Source organism: Pangasianodon hypophthalmus, chromosome 22, assembly GCF_027358585.1.
Source record: "Pangasianodon hypophthalmus isolate fPanHyp1 chromosome 22, fPanHyp1.pri, whole genome shotgun sequence".
Lineage (NCBI taxonomy): Eukaryota > Metazoa > Chordata > Actinopteri > Siluriformes > Pangasiidae > Pangasianodon > Pangasianodon hypophthalmus.
The window spans coordinates 2,318,120-2,339,200 of NC_069731.1; the positions used below are offsets into that span (position 1 = coordinate 2,318,120).

At 39.3% G+C, this 21,081-nt stretch overlaps 2 protein-coding genes and 1 long non-coding RNA gene across 4 annotated transcripts in view; 2 read left to right on the forward strand and 1 right to left on the reverse strand.

Annotated features, from left to right (window-relative positions):
- sv2a (synaptic vesicle glycoprotein 2A) overlaps positions 1-14,049 on the forward strand; it is a 33,459-nt gene extending 19,410 nt beyond the window's left edge. Inside the window, exons 3-13 of the mRNA XM_026924599.3 lie at positions 4,166-4,346; positions 4,538-4,689; positions 5,465-5,598; positions 5,833-5,922; positions 6,310-6,420; positions 6,896-6,984; positions 7,253-7,417; positions 7,655-7,788; positions 9,894-10,097; positions 10,175-10,334; positions 11,533-14,049. Of these exons, the coding sequence (XP_026780400.2) occupies positions 4,166-4,346; positions 4,538-4,689; positions 5,465-5,598; positions 5,833-5,922; positions 6,310-6,420; positions 6,896-6,984; positions 7,253-7,417; positions 7,655-7,788; positions 9,894-10,097; positions 10,175-10,334; positions 11,533-11,716 (1,604 nt within the window). The 3' untranslated portion in view covers positions 11,717-14,049. The remainder of the gene's footprint in view (positions 1-4,165; positions 4,347-4,537; positions 4,690-5,464; positions 5,599-5,832; positions 5,923-6,309; positions 6,421-6,895; positions 6,985-7,252; positions 7,418-7,654; positions 7,789-9,893; positions 10,098-10,174; positions 10,335-11,532) is intronic.
- A 1,857-nt stretch (positions 14,050-15,906) lies between these two features.
- On the reverse strand, positions 15,907-18,374 carry LOC113532493 (uncharacterized). Of its 2 annotated transcripts, XR_003403348.3 has the most exons (4): positions 18,069-18,374; positions 17,320-17,448; positions 17,119-17,211; positions 15,907-16,849 (listed from the first exon to the last, which is right to left on the reverse strand). It is a non-coding gene; the product is annotated as an uncharacterized LOC113532493 (long non-coding RNA). The 2 variants fall into 2 exon arrangements; XR_008300754.1 differs by lacking the exon at positions 15,907-16,849 and having other exon boundaries at positions 16,857-17,211.
- Positions 18,375-18,448: 74 nt separating this feature from the next.
- Positions 18,449-20,574, forward strand: bola1 (bolA family member 1). Its single transcript, XM_026924678.3, has 2 exons — positions 18,449-18,604; positions 19,659-20,574. Exon 2 carries the CDS (start codon positions 19,695-19,697, stop codon positions 20,136-20,138), a length of 444 nt encoding a protein of 147 aa, XP_026780479.3. The 5' UTR covers positions 18,449-18,604; positions 19,659-19,694; the 3' UTR covers positions 20,139-20,574.
- The last annotated feature ends 507 nt before the right edge of the window (positions 20,575-21,081 follow it).

Sequence of the window (21,081 nt, forward strand, 5' to 3'; positions counted from 1 at the left end):
GACGCGTAGGAAGAATTTCCGTACTCTGCACACGCAGATCCCTAATCATCATTTCACACACACTAAGCACTGAGCTCGTTTATTACCAACTCCTCGCATTTAGAGATTCATTTAGAAAATTAAATTCTGTAGAGACCTTATGATTCAGTCCATTATTAATTCATGGTTCCAAAATGCAATTATAAATAAAATCTTTATCAAATTAATTTTTTAAAAACTTCCACATCTGCTTCCCTTTTCCCAGTGTTTCCCAGTGCTGCTTTTAAAATGTAATATAATCATTTTCCTCCATTATAATGTACTGTAGGAAGTGTATCCATGTTGAGGATCCTGTCCTGTGTATCCTGTGTTGTAATTTATTCGCTAAACTTAAATCTACTGAAATGCAGGATGCCTAAACATTTTGGCTAAATCACCCCATGTGTCCTAAAAGTGACATTAAAATGACCTTCACAGTGATACATTCACAGGGACTGTATGATGGACGCTTCTCGTTATCTAAGGAAGACTTCAGTCAGAGTCAGCACTTTGCAACAGTCAGAGGTAAAGCTGTAACTTCAGGACAGAGGAGTTCACGCTTTTCGAAAAATGTCTTCTCTAACATAAGTGAAAAGAGGAATATGTTATAGTAAATGTAACTATAAACAGATAAAAAGTACAATGTGTGGTATGGGAACAGTTAAACACTTCAGGACATATTGTTATAGGAAAACTGGTAACACTAACTCCATGGTGTTGATTGTTTTCCTATAACTACATGACACAGAGTGTGTATGAGAGCGGTAGGATTTCATTAGCACTCATTATTAAACACATTTTTGTCTTTACCCTGTTCCTAAACCCAAACTCAGCGAGCACGGTGCAGGGAGGAGTGACAGTGAGGTGACACGGTGCTTTGGATGGTTTGTTCTGTTTGTTTTCTCGATGACCGAGCTCAGCACCTTTGCTACGTTACAGAGGTGGAGCAGAGGGAGAGATGGAGGAGCTGCTACAGTTCACTGAGCTCTCTCTTCAGGCACAGCGAATTCCCTGCAGAAAGAGTGTGAGAGAGAGAGTGTGTGATAGATAGAGAGTGTGTGTGTGAGAGAGTGAGAGACAGAGAGAGAGAGAGAGAGAGAGAGTGCATTTGCAGTACGGAGAAAAAAACACACTATAAATAGCATCACACCCCCTCTCCATCTATTTCTCACTCTCTCTCTTTTTCGCTTTCTCAGCCTGAAGCCTCCCCCGTTTTCTGTTCAGGAGACTCGTCTGCAGTTGTCTCTCGTCCCATCCTCCCTCTCTCTCTCTCTCTCTCTCTCTCACACACACACACACACACACTTTTTCTTTCTCACTGTCCTTTCGTTCTTTTTTCTGACATGGGAAGCTCGGCTGTCTCTAGGTCCTCCTCCCCCTTCTTCCTCCGAGACTCAGTCAGAATGATGGAAGTAGCCCCACCCATTTGTTCGTTACCGAGCAACAGCTCAGCTCTGATTTGCTGTTTAGGCGTCACTGTAGAAGGGTGTAGTGTGAAGCATTGGCATCATTGTCATTAATGAACCAGGTATCACAATTGAAATGTGCTAATATGCACTGTTTCATTCTTTTTTCAGTTTAATATTTTCAAGTTCCAACATTCTTTTTCTGTTCACGTCGTGTTTAAAGTAATATTTTAGATTCACAGACCCACATGAACAATCATTTACTGCAAATTATACTTAGTGTAATCCCTTAAATTTTGTACGTAACTATAAATATTTGTATGGAAATGTAAAAAATGATACTGAAAGACTTTTGGCTTTATAAATTACAAACCTAAGGTATCGTTACAACTTAATTTAGTATCTTTTTATTTGACCAGTCATAAAAATAAAACATAAAGATTTAAGTATTTTTCATTGGACTAGTCATGTCAAACTTAAAAACTTTTTCTTTTCCTAAAGAACCTTTTGACTGATGAATATTTAACCATTGTTTTTGGTGCCACAGCTAAGGGGTAGGTAGACCTCATAAATAACCATTTAATGTATTTTAGCCATTACATTTCTTGTAGTATTTTTTTTTCAGTTCCTGACTGATTTCCTCTATAATACTGGCATGCAGCTCAAAACCTCTACACACAGTCACACTGTGAGCACTTAGATAGTATATGATCTAGTTAATGCTTTTGTTTTCATATTTCAACCAGCTCAGTGTATAAGGCACAGAGGCAGATTTCTCTGACATATCTATGGGTTCAGATCTTGACTCAGACCGTGACTCCTGACAGAAGGGTATCGAGGGAACTCCAGTCAGAACCACAGACAGCATCAACGGCAGCTTATTGAGCCTTATTGAGCCTTATCTGAGAGAAAAGGCCTCTTTGCTGCATTGCGGTGATGGCTATCTCTCTCCTCTTGTCATCCCTGGCACTCGTGGCCAAGGTGAGGAATGACAATATGGTCAGCTGCCGTGCCAGACGAATTCCCAGCTCCACAGCTCGAGTCACCTTCATGATCCTCCCTGTAGCTCTCGCTGTGGCTGTAGGACAACAACAGCCTCAAAGCCACATTTAATCCTCTCTGTAGTCTATATAAATGTATTATCTCTTAATAAAAAAAAAACAAATCATGTTAACATTTAAATAAAAGGTACACTAGCATTTCAAAGTGTTTTTCAGTTTATCCCTAAAGAGGAAAAGCATGTAGTACCTATTTTAAAAGCTCAAATTGTTAATAATCCAAAGAACACTTCATGGACCATTTTTCCCTAATAGTGTCATTAATAGCATCCAAACATGTACATATTTATTAGTTTGTTTCTTTGCTTCTTTCATATTTATTCAAAATTTACTGTTATAGGAAAATAGTTACCACCCTGAAATTGTATCATCCAATAACAGCACATCTCAAAGTGTTTTATTCCTCTTATACTGCAGCAATTTGCCAAGGCTGACTTTTTTTTATTAATTAACTAACAACAGGTCATACCTTTTATCCATTTATAGTTACATTTAATGTTGTGAAACGTCCACGAAATAAGATAGTTCCTCTTATCAGTTCCGTTACAGCAGCTATAAGCAGTCATTCCCTCACCAGCCTGTCTTTTTTCTCTCTCTTGAAGTTAAAAAAACAAAAAACATATAGCCTGTCATGTCACAGAGAAACAGAGAAACTGCAAAGCATAAACTCCTCTGTGCTGAAGACTGTGAGAAAACCTAAAGTTATAGCTTTACCTGTGACATTTACAAAGCACTGGAGACTCCTTCTATACATGTCAAATAAAACTTATTCCGTATCAACTATTATACACATTTTAATGTGTTTATGAGGCGCGTCCACCATGCAAGTCGCTGTGTAAGGTGCAACTATAGAAATGATAACTTATTACAAGAAGTGCATTTATATAAATCTGTACTTTGCAAATGCACTAGTGTCAGTGCTGCTGTTATAGAAAATTAATCAACACAGTCTAACCAATCAGAATCGAGAATTCACAACATCAAATATTTATATATGGCTCATACTACTGGATGAACTTGCATGTTTTCCACAGTGAAAGTGGAATCTATACAATATTTGTACTCCTGTCTTCCGAAACCTCAGATGAGCAAAATGACCCGCTGTAGTGACAACCTGACGAATGCGACTACTTTAAAAGCAGCAAGATTATCAATAAAACACTCAGCCAGCGAGGCAGACTCTGTTAGGGGTGGTGACAGTATGTCGATGGAGACGCTGCCAACTTGCTGACTTCTCTGCTGTTGCCCGTGTGACTCATTGCTGGACTCACACCCCAAATCACACAATCAGCGGGCACCCAAGCCACATATTTCAGCTGGGTTCAGGATTCTTTCAAGAATCCACATAGCAGTTTTTTCTGAAGTGGACCTTGGGTTTATCCTTTTTACATTAACTTTGAAGCCTAAAACTTGTGTGTAATTTGCAGACAAAATATGTCATCACAGAACCAACCAACCAGATCATACTGTCATTTATTCATGTCTCATTCACCGATTCTTTACAAAGTGGACATCCAGTTCAGTTTGGAGACAGTCAATTTTATCCAATAGCTGTGCTTTCACATCATGGCCTCCTTCTAGTTAATGTTCATATAGGTTGCTAGGCAACATTGCGTTATGTTTAATCTAGCCCCTGCGCTCTCTCTCTCTCTCTCTCTCTGTCCCTCTCTCCCCGTCTCTCAGGACTCATTGTCTACCTGGGCATGATGGTGGGTGCTTTTGTGTGGGGCGGTCTGGCTGATCGGATCGGCCGCAGACAGACTCTGCTCATCTCTCTCTCCATCAACAGCGTCTTTGCTTTCTTCTCCTCTTTTGTCCAAGGATACAGCTCCTTCCTGTTTTGCCGCCTGCTCTCTGGTGTTGGGTAAATATATGGTGAACCAAAAGATCTGCTTGAAAGAACATTATCGACATTATTTGTTACGACAAAATAAAGGATAAAATTACTAATCCTGGGACCTAATGTTTTTTTTTTTTTTTTTTTTTTTTACAACAGATATAAGTATGTAAAGTTCAGAATTGTTTCTTTATCCTAATTTTTCCTTCTGTTTATAGGATTGGAGGGTCCATCCCTATAGTCTTCTCATACTACTCTGAGTTTTTGGCTCAGGAGAAGCGTGGTGAACATTTGAGCTGGCTCTGCATGTTCTGGATGATCGGGGGAATCTATGCTTCAGCCATGGCGTGGGCCATCATCCCCCACTATGGTAACAATCCATTCATTAAAATACCACCATTCCCAACTCTGATAACTATCAAACCCATTTAAATGCCATTATCCCCCAAAATCGGTAACTCTCAGAACCCTTTACATACAATCATACCGCACTACAACTATCAAACTCATTCAAATACCATCACACACCTACTATGATGATTATCAAAACCCTTCAAATAACATTATCGCCCACTACGATAACTATCAAACTCAATCAAATATCCTCATCCCCCACTATGTTAACTATCAAAATTGTTTAAATACCATCATCCCCCATTATGGTTTAACCTTTTAAATGCCATCGTCCTGCACTATGGTGACTATCAAAACCCTTTAAATACCATCATCCCCCAATATGGTGACTATAAAAACCCTTTAAATGCCATCATCCCCCACTATGTAGCAATTATGGTAACATGGTGGTACATGTACCATGACATAAAGGGCATAGAGGAGGTAGAATACATTAAAATCCATTTTGGATATACATTTAGACCTCAAGGACTCCTGGACTCCTACTGTACCTTTGAGGAGCCACTTGCATTGTACCTTGGAGTACAATTAATGCCCTTTTTATGTGCAGTAATAATCACATACTTTCTGTACAGTAACAATTCTGCTCCTACTATCACCATCACCCTTCAGTAGGGTAACAGTCCTTTCCTCACCCTCCAAATCCCACATCACATTATTACTGGCCACTACAGTAGCAGTCATTAGTAGCATTGTCGTAAAAGTAAACCCTTCTTGATATCTTCCACCAGGCTGGAGCTTCCAGATGGGCTCGGCCTATCAGTTCCACAGCTGGAGAGTGTTTGTTCTGGTGTGCGCTTTCCCCTCGGTGGCTGCCATCGCTGCTCTCAACACCATGCCAGAGAGTCCACGCTTCTTCCTGGAGGTCAGTGACTCAGCTCATTTTTATTCCAAAAATAACCCCACATTTATGTAAAGGCACTGGGTAGAACAGAGTAGAGCAGGTTTCTTCAAATCAGAATTATTTATAGGATTTGATTTTTGAGGATAAATAAATATATTCTGACACATTTGGCTTGCCAAGTGGCATAAAATGAGCCAAAATAAATAAATAAATAAATAAAACAAGCTTTAAGTAGAAAGTCTCTTTGTATAATAGAATGGGAAGCATGATGAAGCCTGGATGATCCTGAAACAAGTTCATGACACCAACATGAGGGCCAAGGGCTACCCAGAGAGGGTCTTCTCTGTAAGTACCAGTGACTTGCTCAGAAAATTGCCTGAAATGAATGTTTGGGGAAATTTAATTGCTTTTGATATTAATTATGGATTCGTGCTAATGAGTTTCCATTTGTCTGTTACTACAGTGGTGGAGATCAAAGTGCCACACATTATGTACATTTGAATTGGTTATATATTAAATAGTCAAACTGCTGTTTGATGTGGAATTTTCTGCGTGTTGCCGTGGATACTGTTACTTTGTGGTTTTTGTGGGTGGCGGAGGCTCAGGGTGAGAGGTTTGTTAAGAAAAGATGCGCTTGAGGCAATGCTTTTCTTTAGTGTTAAGCACTTTTGAAAACCTGACCATAAAGGGTCATTCTGGTTAATAAAGTGTTGTAAACTGTTGTACCTCCAGGTGACCAACATTAAGACCGTGAAGCAGCTGGATGAATTGGTGGATATGGGAGATGACACCACAGCCTGGCACCAGCGCTGGAAGCTCAAGCTCATTAATCTGTTTCATCAGGTACAGCTGATAAATATGAGATATATATTACATAAGTACACATGGTGGTGTAAGTTTCAGTTACCACTCCAAAATTGATTATTTTCTTATAACAGCATGTTCGGAAGTGTTTGTAGTCTTAGATTATGTAGAGCGTCCACCATACAAGTTGTTGCTATAGAAACAATAACGCATTAGAATGAGTGCCTGTGACTTGTATCTGCACTATTGAGCTAATATTAAAGAAAATTATATAACACCATATATTCTGACCAATCAGAATCCAGAATTCAAAGGAATTCACTAGTTGTGATGTTTTTTTTACAATCATATTTGCATTTATACATTGGCAGGTCTTTCATATAGTTACATTTAGTTAGCTATTATAGATCTAGCACACCTAGCTAGTTATGTTCTGTCTTCAGGAAAATCATTGGTGTTTTTATATAACAGAATATCTGGATTGTTCTAATGTCATGTCATTGTGCTTGTGTAGGTTTGGAACAACTTCCTGACTGTCTTCAATCCAGAGTACCGCCGTGTCACCTACATGATGATGGCTGTCTGGTTCTCCATGTCGTTCAGGTAGAAAGTTTGAGACTCGACTGAAGAATGATCCATAAATGATTTGTCTGTATGTCCATTACAGGATGTTGAATGTTTCACTGTTTAACATGTTTAACAACAGTTTAAACTCCCTAATATTAAAAGTTTTAGCTATTGCTATTGCTTTTGGTTTGTATTTTGTTTTTGTATTTAAGCTAGCACAGCGTACTATGCTACAGCGTACTATGCTGAATCATTAGCGTTTATCAAGGTGTCTCGTTTATCAGTGCCCCGTTCTCCTTCTCAGCTACTACGGCCTGACCGTGTGGTTCCCTGACATGATCAAATACCTGCAAAAGCAGGAATACAACTCGCGCACTAAGGTCTTCATCAAGCAGAAAGTGGAGCACATGACCTTCAACTTCACCCTGGAGAACCAGATCCATCGTCAGGGAGAGTACTTCAACACCAAGTAAGTACTTCAAACTATCAGATACCAGACATGAACACTAGTCAGAGCTGGTTTAGATTTGCCTTGTATCATTTCAAATAATTTCATACCAAAGTGACTCGGCAGGGATTATGTTCACAAAATTGTTTCATTAGGCATTGAACATCGATTAATACATGTTTGAAAACTCCAAATAACTGAAGCTAGGCCCCGGAGATTTTCCCAGAGCACTGAGACATTCTTCTGGCTTTGTCGTAGGTTTTTGAATCTCAAGATGAAGTCCATGGTATTCGAAGACTCCCTGTTTGAAGAGTGTTACTTTGAGGACATCACCTCCACCAACACCTTCTTCAAGAACTGCACCTTCATCGCTACCCTCTTCTACAACACAGGTCAGAGTGAGGCCAATTTTTTTCCCAAGCACATCCATTTCTGCCCTCTACATCCCGCTCCGTATCCTACATCCCATTCACTCTGCTGTAATCACCTGGACAAATATCATACAGTGCACAATGTGACAGACGGAGAGAAGCAGACCTCGATCTCTGAGGTTTATAATCATTGAATAGAGGACGGCCAGCCGATGCATTTCTCCATCAGTCAGAATGACCTCATTCAGTAGAACCGTGTAATGCAGGGGAAAGGTTTCAGGTATCCTAGCAACACTGTCTGCTTTTCTGTCTGTTAAGGAATGCTAAATAGTGTTGCTGCTGCATTTTCTACTGAGAAAACATCTACTTTGATGGAAATTTGAAAGCGTTCTCATCATCAAAGAGCACCATTTTAATCATAGAGTCAGAGGTGCCAACATTGCTAAGAACAAAAAAAAATCCTTTAAAAAATTCTCAGCGTATGTCAACACTGTGAGAAAAGCACCACTTCAGCTTCAGGTATATATGAATACTATTTCTAGATCTTTTGCTTTGGGCTCGATTTTTTTTTATCTTATCATAAGTAAGATGCATGAGGCATCTGCTTAGTTTGCTTGTACCTAGATTAAGCTATGATGGAGGATATAAAAATGGCCGTTGCACGCAGCAGGGTGTATTTATGAGATTTTTAGATTTTTAGTTTTGATTTTCGGATGATTTAGAAACTGCATTAATCAGCACCTGTAATAAAATGTATTGCTTACCAGTGCATATAGTTAAATTGTCTGTCGGTATTAGCCTTTATTTTTGATAAAAACATCCTTCTTTCTGATTTAAGAACTGATTTTTTTAATGTAGCTCATGTTTATTTGTAGAATATGTTCAGTTCTCATTAAAGAAATTACTGAATTATACAGAATAAGTTCATAATAATGCCAGTGTGGCCCAGATTTGTGCACTGATTTTAACATCCCAACATAACTCTGAACACTGGTGCATTTATACACTGATCAGCCATAACATTAAAACCAGTACCAGGTGACATGAATAACATTGATTATCTCATTACAATGGCATTGGTCAAGGGGTGGGATATATTAAGCAGCAAGTGAACAGCCAGTTCTCGACGTTGATGTGCTGGAAGCAGGAAAAATGGGCAAGTGTAAGGATGTGTGCGACTTTAACAAGGGTGATGGCTAGACGACTGGGTCAGAGCATCTCCAAGATGGCAAGTCTTGTGGGCTGTTCCCGGTATGCAGTGGTTAGTTCCTACCAAAAGTGGTCCAAGGAAGGACAACCGGTGAACCGGTGACAGGGTCATGGGCGCCTAAGGCTCACTGATGCATGTGGGGCGTGAAGACTAGCCTGTCTGGTCCGATCTGACAGAAGAGCTACTGGGCATGCCGGGGGAGGCAGTGTGATGCTCTGGGCAATGTTCTGCTGCGTAACCTTGGATCCTGGCATTCATGTGAATGTTATTTTGACACATACCACCTATCTAAACCTTGTTGCAGACCAAGTACACCCCTTCATGGCAATGGTATTATCTAATGGTAGTGGCCTCTTTCAGCGGGATAATGCTCCCTGCCATGCTGCAAAAATTGTTCAGGAATGGTTTGAGGAACATGAAAAAGATTTCAAGGTGTTGACTTGGCCTCCGAATTCCCCAGATCTCAGTCCAGTCGAGCATCTGTGGGATGTGCTGGACAAACAAGTCCGAGCCATGGAGGCTCCACCTCGGAACTTACAGGACTTAAAAGATCTGCTGCTAACGTCTTGGTGTCAGATGCCACAGCACACCTTCAGAGGTCTTGTGGCCTCCATGCCTCGATGGTCAGAGCTATTTTGGCAGCATAAGGTGGACCTACACAATATTAGACAGGTGGTTTTAATGTTATGGCTGATTGGTGTATGTATAAGATATACTCTATTTAGCTGTTTAGGTTATTTCTCTAACCCAAGGTCACTATAGAAAGTTCAGATGACCAACAAAAAGCTTTGAAGCTCTGCTGGCTAATGGGCCATGAAAGCTCATCCTCACTGATATCAGCTTTCATTTATTGCCCTCGACAGATGTTTACTGGCAATTCATTGCTTGTCTAATACTGTTCCTTTCTTCTTTTCAGATTTGTTTAAATACAGGCTGATCAACAGCCGCCTCATCAACAGCACCTTCCTGCATAACAAAGAGGGCTGCCTGCTGGACTTCAGTGATGAGAACAACGCCTACATGATCTACTTTGTCAGTTTCCTGGGCACGCTGGCTGTCCTGCCTGGGAACATCGTGTCCGCTCTGCTCATGGACAAAATTGGACGCCTGAGGATGCTGGGTGAGTGAGAGAGTTTCAGAAATGTGTTGTTTTAGCAGAGTGTGGTGGATGTTAGCTAACTTTCTGCTCTCCTGCAGCCGGCTCCAGCGTGATCTCCTGCGTCAGCTGTTTCTTCCTGTCGTTTGGGAACAGCGAGTCGGCCATGATCGCCCTGCTCTGTCTGTTTGGGGGAATCAGCATTGCGTCATGGAATGCCCTGGATGTACTCACGGTAGAACTGTACCCATCTGATAAGAGGTAAATTTGTTTGTTGTTTGGATAACATGTATGGAAAATGTCTGTATTAAATAAATTTATTTAAATCATGATTAGTAATAGAAGGCTTCTAATGTAATAAGTGTGATTGGGTTTCTAATATGTTACAAGCTTTTAATTAAGGGTCTGTCACAATAAGTACTGGTTGTGCATGCTTCTCAGTGGGTTTGCTGCATAGCCACTGCAGTATTGCCTTCTCTTCACAGCTCGTTAGGGGAACGTCTGAAAATTCTCATTCAAAACATCTGAAATCCCAGCAGGCCTGGCACTGAGTAATAGACATTATTTGTGTGAAGAAGTGCAATGACTTACGGTGCCTGCTCCCTGTGTCACACAGCACCCCCTTGTGGCCAAACTGTTTATAAAGAATCATTTATAATTATTTGATTCAAAGCTTTAGAAATAATCGATGTATTATAATACGTTGTTAAATGTGTTTTTTTTTTAAATTACTAATAAAATAACCTATGACCATCTCTACACCATAACCAGGTCACAAGGTCACCAGGTTTGCGTAAACAAAAACAACAACAACAAAAACAAAAACAGCTAAACAGTCAGTAAAACCAGTCTGATTATCAAAATCTCAATCTGACCCAAGCATCTCTTTAAAACAAACAAACAAACAAACAAACAAAAAAATGCAGTTTATCTTACTGACAAACTGCAAACCATAACCTCCTCTGTCCTGAGAAACTTCCTGTCTGAGAAAATGATTTCTAGCTATTCCTGAGAGGAACTTTAAGTCAGGTTCATCAGTGTTCAGCATCACCACTGATCTTAGCCAGATCGCTAAATTCAGCTAACCTGACAAGATGTTGACAAGTCACAAGTGTTCTTCACTCTTAATGCTAACCTGGCAGCTAGCATGAGCTAACCTGACAGGATTACTGAGAGGATTTTTTAAATTAATTTTCATAAATGTTGATAATCTTCACTGCTAATTTAAAGCCGTTAGCTAATATACACTATCCTGACAGGATTTAGAGGTTTATCTTAGACAGCTAGGTAACATGAACTGACAGGATTTTGAGTTTTTTTTTAAGTCACAAATGTTCTTCACCGCTAATCTTAGCAAGCTAGCCAATATGTGCTAATCTGATAGGATGTCTGAGAGTGTTTTAAGTCATATTTACAAATATTTTTTTTAAATAATATTTTTATATCATGTTTTCCACAGAACTACGGCTTTCGGATTCCTGAACGCTCTGTGCAAGCTCGCCGCCGTGCTGGGGATCAGCATCTTCCAGTCCTTTGTGGGCATCACCAAAGCCGTGCCCATCCTGTTCGCCTCGGGGGCGCTGGCGGCCGGCAGCTTCTTGGCGCTGAAGCTCCCGGAGACGAGGGGGCAGGTGCTTCAATAGTGTGGCCTCCGTGCCAGCAGGCGGCAGCGTTGAATTAGGGAGAATCCCCCTGCAGTGTGATCCCGATCCCCCAATCTATCACACATTTTGTCAGATTTGGATTTTTAGATGGTATAAAATATCCCCTTCATTTTCTTCAACACAGTGATGGTTCTTATTAACACGTTAGATAGTTGGTGAGATGCCAGAAAACATCTTAATCCCGTCAGTCATCCAGTCATCAGACCAGTTTTATGTAAATGACCATGGATCAGATACATTTCCATTAAAAGTCACAGTTTATTTTACATATCAATATGTTCAAGTGGCACAGTCCTGACCCCTATAATCAGCGTCCTTACAGGGAGAACAGAGGTCGTGTGTGTGTGTGTGTGTATGTGTGTGTGTTGAACAACTGCCATTTTAGACACATTCCAGTTTGTTTTGTAGTTTGAGCGTGTTAACTGGCCAGTGATGAGTTTGCCCTTTAATCTTCGTCCATGGCATTACAGTGAGGTGAGAGCGTGTCGTCAGTCAGTCAGTAGATCTTTTCTGCACGGACAGTGTTTGCTCTTAGTGTGGTTCTGGTTGTTGTTGTTGGTTGTTGTTGTTTTCTTCGCTCACAGTGTCCTGAGAATTTTATTTTTCGAGCAACTGTTGAAACTGTACGAAAAAAAAGATTTTAAGATCATAGCTACAGAGAGAAATCTTTCAAAATTGGTTTAATTGAAAGCGTTGTGCATAGTGAAGGCATAATGAAGAGTGGACGTAACCGTATGGAAAAAAAAAAGTGCTCCCCATTCACATCTTCGGTCCATGACGAACTGACCTACTGTACATTCACGTAATTTGCATTTACGCTGTCTAACACAGCGGTTCAGTAGTTACGACCCATCATTCCTTCCTTATGTGTTTCTTAAACTTCACAATTTATCGTCTGCCAACAATGAAATGTTTTGTTTTGTTTTGTTTTTTTTTAAAAAAAAAAGAAAAAAAAAAGAAAAAATTATGTTTCTTCTTCCATCGGCACAAATCTCTTTGGGGAAAAAAAGACTAAAAATGACAGAAAGCGTGAGGGGAAAAACCATATCAAGCACAAGATGGTTTGATAAGACTATCAAAACAAGGTTAAGGTTTATTTTGAAAACTGATGTAAATGCTGTATTGAATATAAATATACAGTTTAGTCTGTCTGTCCTGAACACACTAACAGCTCATATTCTATATATAAATATATAAATATATAGGAGAAAAAATTTCAGATTCTGAAATGAATTTTCAGTTTCCAGTGAAATAGTACCATAATGTCTTAGATAGGTTCTACTCTATGTCTGTATATATACAGTATCAGTTTGCTAAGGTAATATTTTTAACTAGACATATTCAGACAGAACAAGTTAATAGAAATGCAATCTGCACATCACGGTCACATCAGCGACGCGTCTGTTCCTTTTCTGTTCTCACAACGATGGTGACGATGATGATGATGCAGTACCTGTAGGTGTGTGTATGTGTGTGCGTGAATGTGCTTGCATGTGAAACGTCGAGTGTTCCACAGATTTGTATTTATTTAATTATTTATTTATATGAGAGTTTGATTTTATAGTATTTTTTACTTTGGATGTCTGTAGTGGCACACGCAGGGTGATGTTTTTATTGTCGTTGACGTCGTCACAACAGGATAAAAAAAAATATTAGACGCTGAGACAGTTTAATGAAAATGCTGAACATTAAAATGAGCTAAAAAAAAAATCTGGGTAAGAGTGAAGAGCACACAAATAACAAACACGATTTTAACCCAGGAGATTTTTTTCTTTTTCTTTCAATTATAAACCTGATTGAGTTCCACCTAATAATCTACGAGTAATGACTGCCTTTCCACCGACTCTACAGATCGATTAGCAAAAAATAAATAAATAAAATGCTTCCGTTTGCAGGTGACACTCTTCTTTACTGCCATTTTGTAGGATAGCAGCCATATTCTAGATGCACTCAGTAAGAGAAACACATAGTGTAAGAGTTAAGATGCTCTCCTTCATTTTGCCATTAAGCTCATAGTAGTTTTCCGAAGTAGTCCAGGACATCATCGCAAACGATTTGAAGCACAATCTGACATCTCCAGTCTACTGCTTCTGACCAGATCACATTTTAAATCACAGTTTATACAGAGAATACGAGGGAAAGCTCAATCTGCGCTCTCCTTATGCTTAGAATCATCTACTCGGTGCAAAAAAAAAACAATGCACAAAAATTAAGAGGCTTTTTTAAGATGCCAGTACAGATCTCTTTGATCCTCTTTTATGTCACGTTTTCATCAGTGATAATACTTAAAAAAAAAAAAAAAAAAATTACAAGAGTGTGTGGTCAGATATGAAGCTTGTGGGACAAACATAGACTCTCAGAACAAACAGTACTGAACTGTACCTTTCCTTGTCCTTTCCACCGGACATGTGGATATACTCACCTGTAAAAATGATATAAGGCGAATAAATGGACCACAATTCATTTTTAGTAAAGAATAAAGCTTTAAAAGTACAATGCATGCAGCTTTCTAAGTAAAAGATACATATTAAAGGTACTTCAGCGTACCACCTGAGCGACAAGGAAAGTACCCTTATTTCTGAGAGTACAGAAGCGCATTGGATGCAGCAGGTTCCTTTTGCGGTGCTGCGCGTTTACAGCATTTATTCATTCATTCATCTTCACTAAACGCTTTATCCTGGTCAGGGTAAATGAGGTTTAAATAACTCATTTGTTTATATTTTGGGAACTAAAACCAACTAAATTCATTACTAACTATATAATAATACCTGAGCAGAGTGTGGGAGTGGGATTTAAAAAAAAAACAGTCCTGTGCACACACCTATCACAAAGCTCTATTGCCAAATATTTTCCATTTCATCAGCTCAAAATTGCTAAAAGTATTTTCTATGATCTAGAAACTGAGCAGCAGAGCTCAGATACGACCCACACAATCTTATAATCCAAATTCAAAAGCGCAACAAACCGTTTCTGTTTTTCAAACTTTTTTTTAATTGATCAGGGACTCAAATTAAGATGATTTCAACTCATGTAGGAAAACCGTTACGGGAAAAATCACACAATTGCACACGTGAAAAATGTGTGCATTTCACTAGGTTATGCCCTGAAACTGAATTATACTCAAGTAAACACACATCATGACATCATAATGTGAGATCACGTGAAAAATGAATTGTGAGAAAATCATGTGAAAATAAAAACACAAGCAGATGTAAAATGTGTGAAATGTAACAAGAGTCTAAAAAACCTGCGTGAAACACGTGACGTTTTCGTAAGAGAAGCACATTTACAGCATCTCCGTTAGTGCTTTAGTCACTGCCAAGTCGGTGAAATAAAACTGTTCAGCGTCCATGAATACACGGAAATGTTCTTGTACAGAGTGTATCTCTAAAGCGTCGCGTCTTTGCCGTGTTGTTCTCTTCGCCGCCCATCCAACTCCACATGACGATGTCAGTATCGCTGTCGTATGCTGTCGAATTGCTGAATTAATCAATCTCAGTGACGTCATGATCTATTTGTATGTTAAAAAAAAAGCAGTCCTGGAATTTGTGAATTTCGCCCGTTCAGGTTGTTTTTTTGAATGTCTTTTGTTACAGGGTCTTTTTGTATTTTCCGAAAGCGCTCACTTAGTCACAGTCGATCGTGTGTGCAAAAAGAAATCAAAGCAATAAGTGACTGACGTGTTTCTTGGCTCCGCTCCCCCTTGACTATTGGGATAAGGAAAGCACACTGAAAATTAAATTTGCAGTGAAATGAGATGTGTAGTGATTAAAATATTATGAAAAGAATATTGCTGTATAAAATCTCGCCTGTACAAGGCCAGTGTCTATTGTTCTACAGATATACAACAGGTCTTTTGATGCTTTTGTCGATTCAAATGTATTGCCATAATTTAAATGTGACAGAGTTTATCACCTTATCATTGTACTGTGCTGTAGAGGTTGTAGTTGTTTGTATGTAAAAGTATAAATATGTGCAACAATAAAAAAAACAATTGAAAAAAAAACAAAAAACGGTTTAACATGAGAAATAGAGTGCTAGTGTATGTTGTTCATTTTGTGCTTCGTTTTATTTTTTGTACATGAGAATGACAATGACATAAAGACATTGACGTTATCATTTAATATGGAGACTATTTCAATGTTACGCCAAAATGGTTGTGTATTAAGGTGTGTGTGTGTGTGTGTGTGTGTGTGTGTGTGTGTGTGTGAGAGAGAGAGAGAGAGAGAGAGACTTTTTCAGTCATGATGGGAATTTTACTGCAATCACGCAGTGAACAAGTCCTGGTCTTTGGTGAAATGAAAACATACGTATGAAAAATAAACCTGTGTCATGGAGATAAAATGATTGCCATTGTAATTATTGACTTGAAGAAAAGGTTTAAAATAGTCATTACAGTTTCTAAAAAAAAAAAAGTATTTTTCATGATTATGGCATTAGATTATGCTTTACAGGCTAAACAGCTATGGATATATAATGATAGATATTTAATTATATTGCTACAGTTGGGTGTAAATTTCTTCTGCATTTTCCAGACTTTTTAATTACAATAATTAAAAGAGGATAACAAAGAGCTTGAAGCCAGTTATAAAGGCAAAGGATGGAACTATAAGTTTTTAGGAACACCTGTACACCTTCACTTTCATGCACCGATCTAATCAGCCAATCATGTAGCACCAGAGCAGTGCATACATTCGTGCAGATACAGGGAGAGAGCTTTAGTAAATGTCCACATCAAACATCAGAATGGGGGAAAAATCTCAGTGGTGTCAGTTTGAATATTTCAGAAATCTCTTGGGATTTTCACTCACTACAGTCTCTAGAGTTTAGACAGAATGGTGTGAAAAACAACAATCATCCAGTAAGCGGCAGGTCTGTGGGCGGAGACGCCTTGTTGATGTTCAGAGGAGAACGGCCAGGCTGGTTTAAGCTGACAAGGCAGTCTATGGTAATTCAAATAACCACTCTTTATAGCCGTGGTGAGTAGAAAAGCATCTCAGAATGCACAACATGTTGGTCCATGACTGAAGACAGCTACGAGACCACATCAGGTTTCACTCCTGCTCTCAAAAACAGGAATCTGAGGCTACAGTGGGCACAGACTCACCAAAACTGGTGATATAAATAAATATAATGATATTTATTTAGCTTTACATTTGTATTTATATTTATGCAGCACCTTTTCTCTTCCTGGATATGATAATGTCAGGATCATTGGTGTGCGGTCGACTTAAGAAATGAGGAGGCAGTTTCCTAACCCGTGTCATTTTTGTTCATAACGAACATCTCTGCATTTTTTTAACAAGCGTGTTCGACAGGAAACCAGTTTCATTTCAATGTTTAAGTGGGGTAAAGAAGTCAATTTTTTCACAATTATGTACCTCTGATTTTTTGCTGTACTCCGTCTTTCTGCTGTTTTGGTGACAAAAGGTACATCGAACAGCTTCATCTCCCTCTGGATCTCTTGGGCTTTCCTTTATAACGACATCATCATTACCATCAACTTCATCATTAGCAGATCCAGAAATCCCCAAACCATTTAAACAATCAAATCAAATATTATCACAAGCAATGTGACTTACTTTAGCTCTGCTGCTCCTTCTCCTTCCTGACTGACCACAAGCAAACGTGACAGGAAGTTAAACATGCAGGCTGGAGGACACTGACCACAGGCAGACTGGAAGGGATTGATGATGAGATATATACAACCTCTGGAAGAATGGGAAAATAGTGCATATCAATTTAGTATATGGAATTGTCTTTAAATGTAGAATGATAGCCCATTTCAACTTCACTTCTGCTGGTTGTATATATATATATATATATATGATTCATAATTTTAAAGTGCACCTCTTTACTCTTACACAACAGGAAATGACAAGAATTTCCTCCTAATTTCACTCACTGCTTTCCTCTCAAACTGTTGGAAAATATAAGTTCTCCTTACAGGACCTGGGAAACATTTCTGTATTAAACAATTTCTCAAACATTTGTTAGTGTATTTTTTAGCTAGATAATGTATATTTTCTATCATGAGATCATGTATTTTAGGTATTGTCACTGAGCATTTTAACTGTTCTTAACTTAATCATTGGAATTGGGATATTTTTAATAATTTTGTCATAAACTTTAGGGGAGCAGTTTAGATTGTGTTCACCATTATCCATAACATGTGTTAATGACCATATGTCCTTCTGCCACCACTCACCAATAAACAAAGATTTTATAATAATAATAATAATAATAATAATAATAGGATTTTTCCATTGGCTTGGATTTGGATTATTGCAGAAAAGAAGCTCTGTGACCAACAAAAGTTTATAATTCTTACATTTTTTGTTCATCAAGATAATCTTCACAAATGAACACAAGTTTTATGAATTTTGAAGCCTAAATACAATACAAGACGTAAAGAGCTAAAGTTAGGCTATAAACGAACTACACCACCGTCGCATGATTTCAACGTCACCACCACTAAGCTTCCGACTACTCTTTCAATCTTTATTTAATAACATGTTCCCTGATAAGGATCCACTGGGCTCTTTTTGTGGTTGAATCTAATCCCCACTTTTTTGGGGAATGTGTCCATGGTGCATTATTTTGGAGACAATTGTACGCGTAGTGAAGAGTTTTCCTGTTCGGCGTGATGACGTTTAATGTCCTCGACAACCTCTGTTGTCCCATTTAGCCACTTCTTAGCAACCGCCTTCTTCAAAACACGTAAAACGTTTTTGGGTTCAGTTCCCCTTTTGGCCACTTGGCGGCGGCGGTGTGTTTTATTTTTTCCGGCGCCGCAGCAACGAAGAAGAGCAACTGAGTCTCTTGTGCTTGTCTGAAGAAGACGAAGAAGAAGTGTGTCAACGTGAGGTGAGAAAGTGAATGCCATTAATGTTGCTTTATTTAAATATTTAAGATTTACGTTTTTCTTCTCTGTCACTGTGTCCTTGGGAAAAATGTCGTTTTTTTTTAAAGCCTAAAAGATGAAAATCGGACGCTGAGTTGGAAATGTAGAAAGTTTTTCAATCTGAAGTCACAAATTAAAGGATCATCACTACAACAGTATAATGAAATAAAATGAAATATAATGAAATTAAAGGAAAACTCCACCCTGAGACTCGTGAAATGTGTTTATACTGAAACATCAGTGATGTGTTTGGTGATTCTGGTGCTAACTTATTGGTTGTTGCTGTATTTTCCTTATTCCTGTGAGATGTTAGTGGTTGTGTCCCGCTCTGACGTCACAGGGGGGACACTGTCATCACTAGCACAGTTACTTGCTAAGAATTTCTAAGGGATTTTCAAACATAAGTTAACTTTCATATTTCACTGTTGGCACAAAAACAAAAGAGCTTCTTTTCTTACTAGCATTTTCCAGCAATGTTCAGCGTCATATTAATAAGAAATAGAAACAGTGGAGATGTTGGGGCAAACATTGGACTCCAAGTCCCAGAATGCAGTGCAGCTATATGAAACAGCTATAGGACAGGTCACATGCCTGAGTTATGGCAGCGGCTTGGCGAGTTGAGGAGGGTGGGATTAGCACGAATGTTAACGCTCTGGAAGCTGATCCGTTTGAGCAGAGTGTAGACAGACTAAAGGACTAAAGCGCCGCTGCATTGCTCTCTTTAGATAGAGATGAAGCAAGGGCTAAATCATCACAGATGGTAGCCGAACGGCATTGTGGGTAACGTAGGATACTAAAGTGAAGATAGACTAAAAAATAAAAGAATTTCATTACAAAATAAATCTTGGACGTCACTGGAGATCACATGTTTATAATAAAGATTAACATGCAAGTTGTTCAGGGTGGATTTTTCCTTTCCTTTAAGTTTTTCCTGTATTTTAAACTTTTGCTAGTCCACCATGACATTCGGCTTGGTTTCACTAGCCTGTCTTTAATGTTGTTATGATCCTGTTGCAGGTCTGCTGTGGCCGTCCTCTCGCTCCTGGGTTACTGATGCTGTCCCGTGTTCGCCGCTTCATCCATTCCTCCTCCGTCGCTCTCTCCTCATCCAGAGGTTCATCGCGTCTCATGGAAGCTGCTTCCAGTCGGCCAGTCGAGGCTTCCATTCGCACCAAACTGACTCAGGGTCTCGAACCGGAGCACCTGGAGGTGCTGAATGAGAGCCACATGCATGCCGTGCCTCCGGGCTCTGAGTCGCACTTCAGGGTGCTGGTGGTGAGCTCTCGCTTCGAGGGCTTGTCGCTGCTGCAGCGTCACCGCCTGGTCAACGAGACCCTGAGCCACGAGCTGAGCACCAGCGTTCACGCTCTCGCCATCCAGGCCAAGACGCCCGAGCAGTGGAGCAGCAACCCGAGCGTGGCCAAGAGCCCGCCCTGCCTTGGAGGATCCAAACACGACAGCACGGTGGCGGAGAAGCTCAAGTCGGGACTTGACTGATCTGATCCTGACCCTGAGAACTTTCCTTCCAGAAAACACTTGATAGAAATGTTTAAATTTACTGCAATTTATTTAATAATAAGATTTGGAGAGCGGCAGGTAGCAGTTCAGTAGTGATTGAGCGCTGTGTGATTTGTTTCCGCGTGTGTTGTCTATGTTTTGTTGGACTTTGAACACGTCACACTGAATAAAAGTGTAAATGTGTACAATTATTCTGATTTCCCTTGTCCTTCTGATTGTCTTTAAAAATGTAGCAGATGATTAAAACGTTGGAAATCCATGAACAAAAACGTTTACAATGATTCTTTTTGTGAAAATTCATAAAATATTGAAAAATATTTGTAGTGGAACAATTATGCATTCATCTGTTGTCCTGTGAAGACATGTCTATGTTGTTATGAATGACCTCAAAATAAAATGAACAAAATGAACAAAATCAACATGGCCAAGACCCGCCTACTTTAACCAGAAGTGATTTGACTGACATGGCATATGACCAATCACAGCTACACAGGAGATTATTGTTTCCTTCCCAGTAAGTGCTTCACACAAACTCTAAGTTTCACAGACAACCTTTTTCAGTCTTCGTTTTCAGTTTTTGATTTTCTTTGAAACCCTTGCTGAGCAATAATTAATTTTGACTTTGCAAATTCACCATAGGAGACGTTTTGTTGCTGCTCATTCTGAACTATGAGAGTTATTTGACTCTGTCAGAGGTGTTTGAGGTGTTGGCCACTGATCATGTGGTAGTAGACACAACTGCATTCTACTGTTACATCAACACTTAAAGCTTTGTTAATGCTTCATGCTATTATCCAATTGGCCAATCATGTGGCAGCAGGGCAATATTCAAGAGTCAAGAGCTCACAGAATGGAGAAAGATCTCGGAGATCTCAGAGACCCCGACTGTGGCACGGGTGTTGGTGCGAGACAGGCTGTTCTG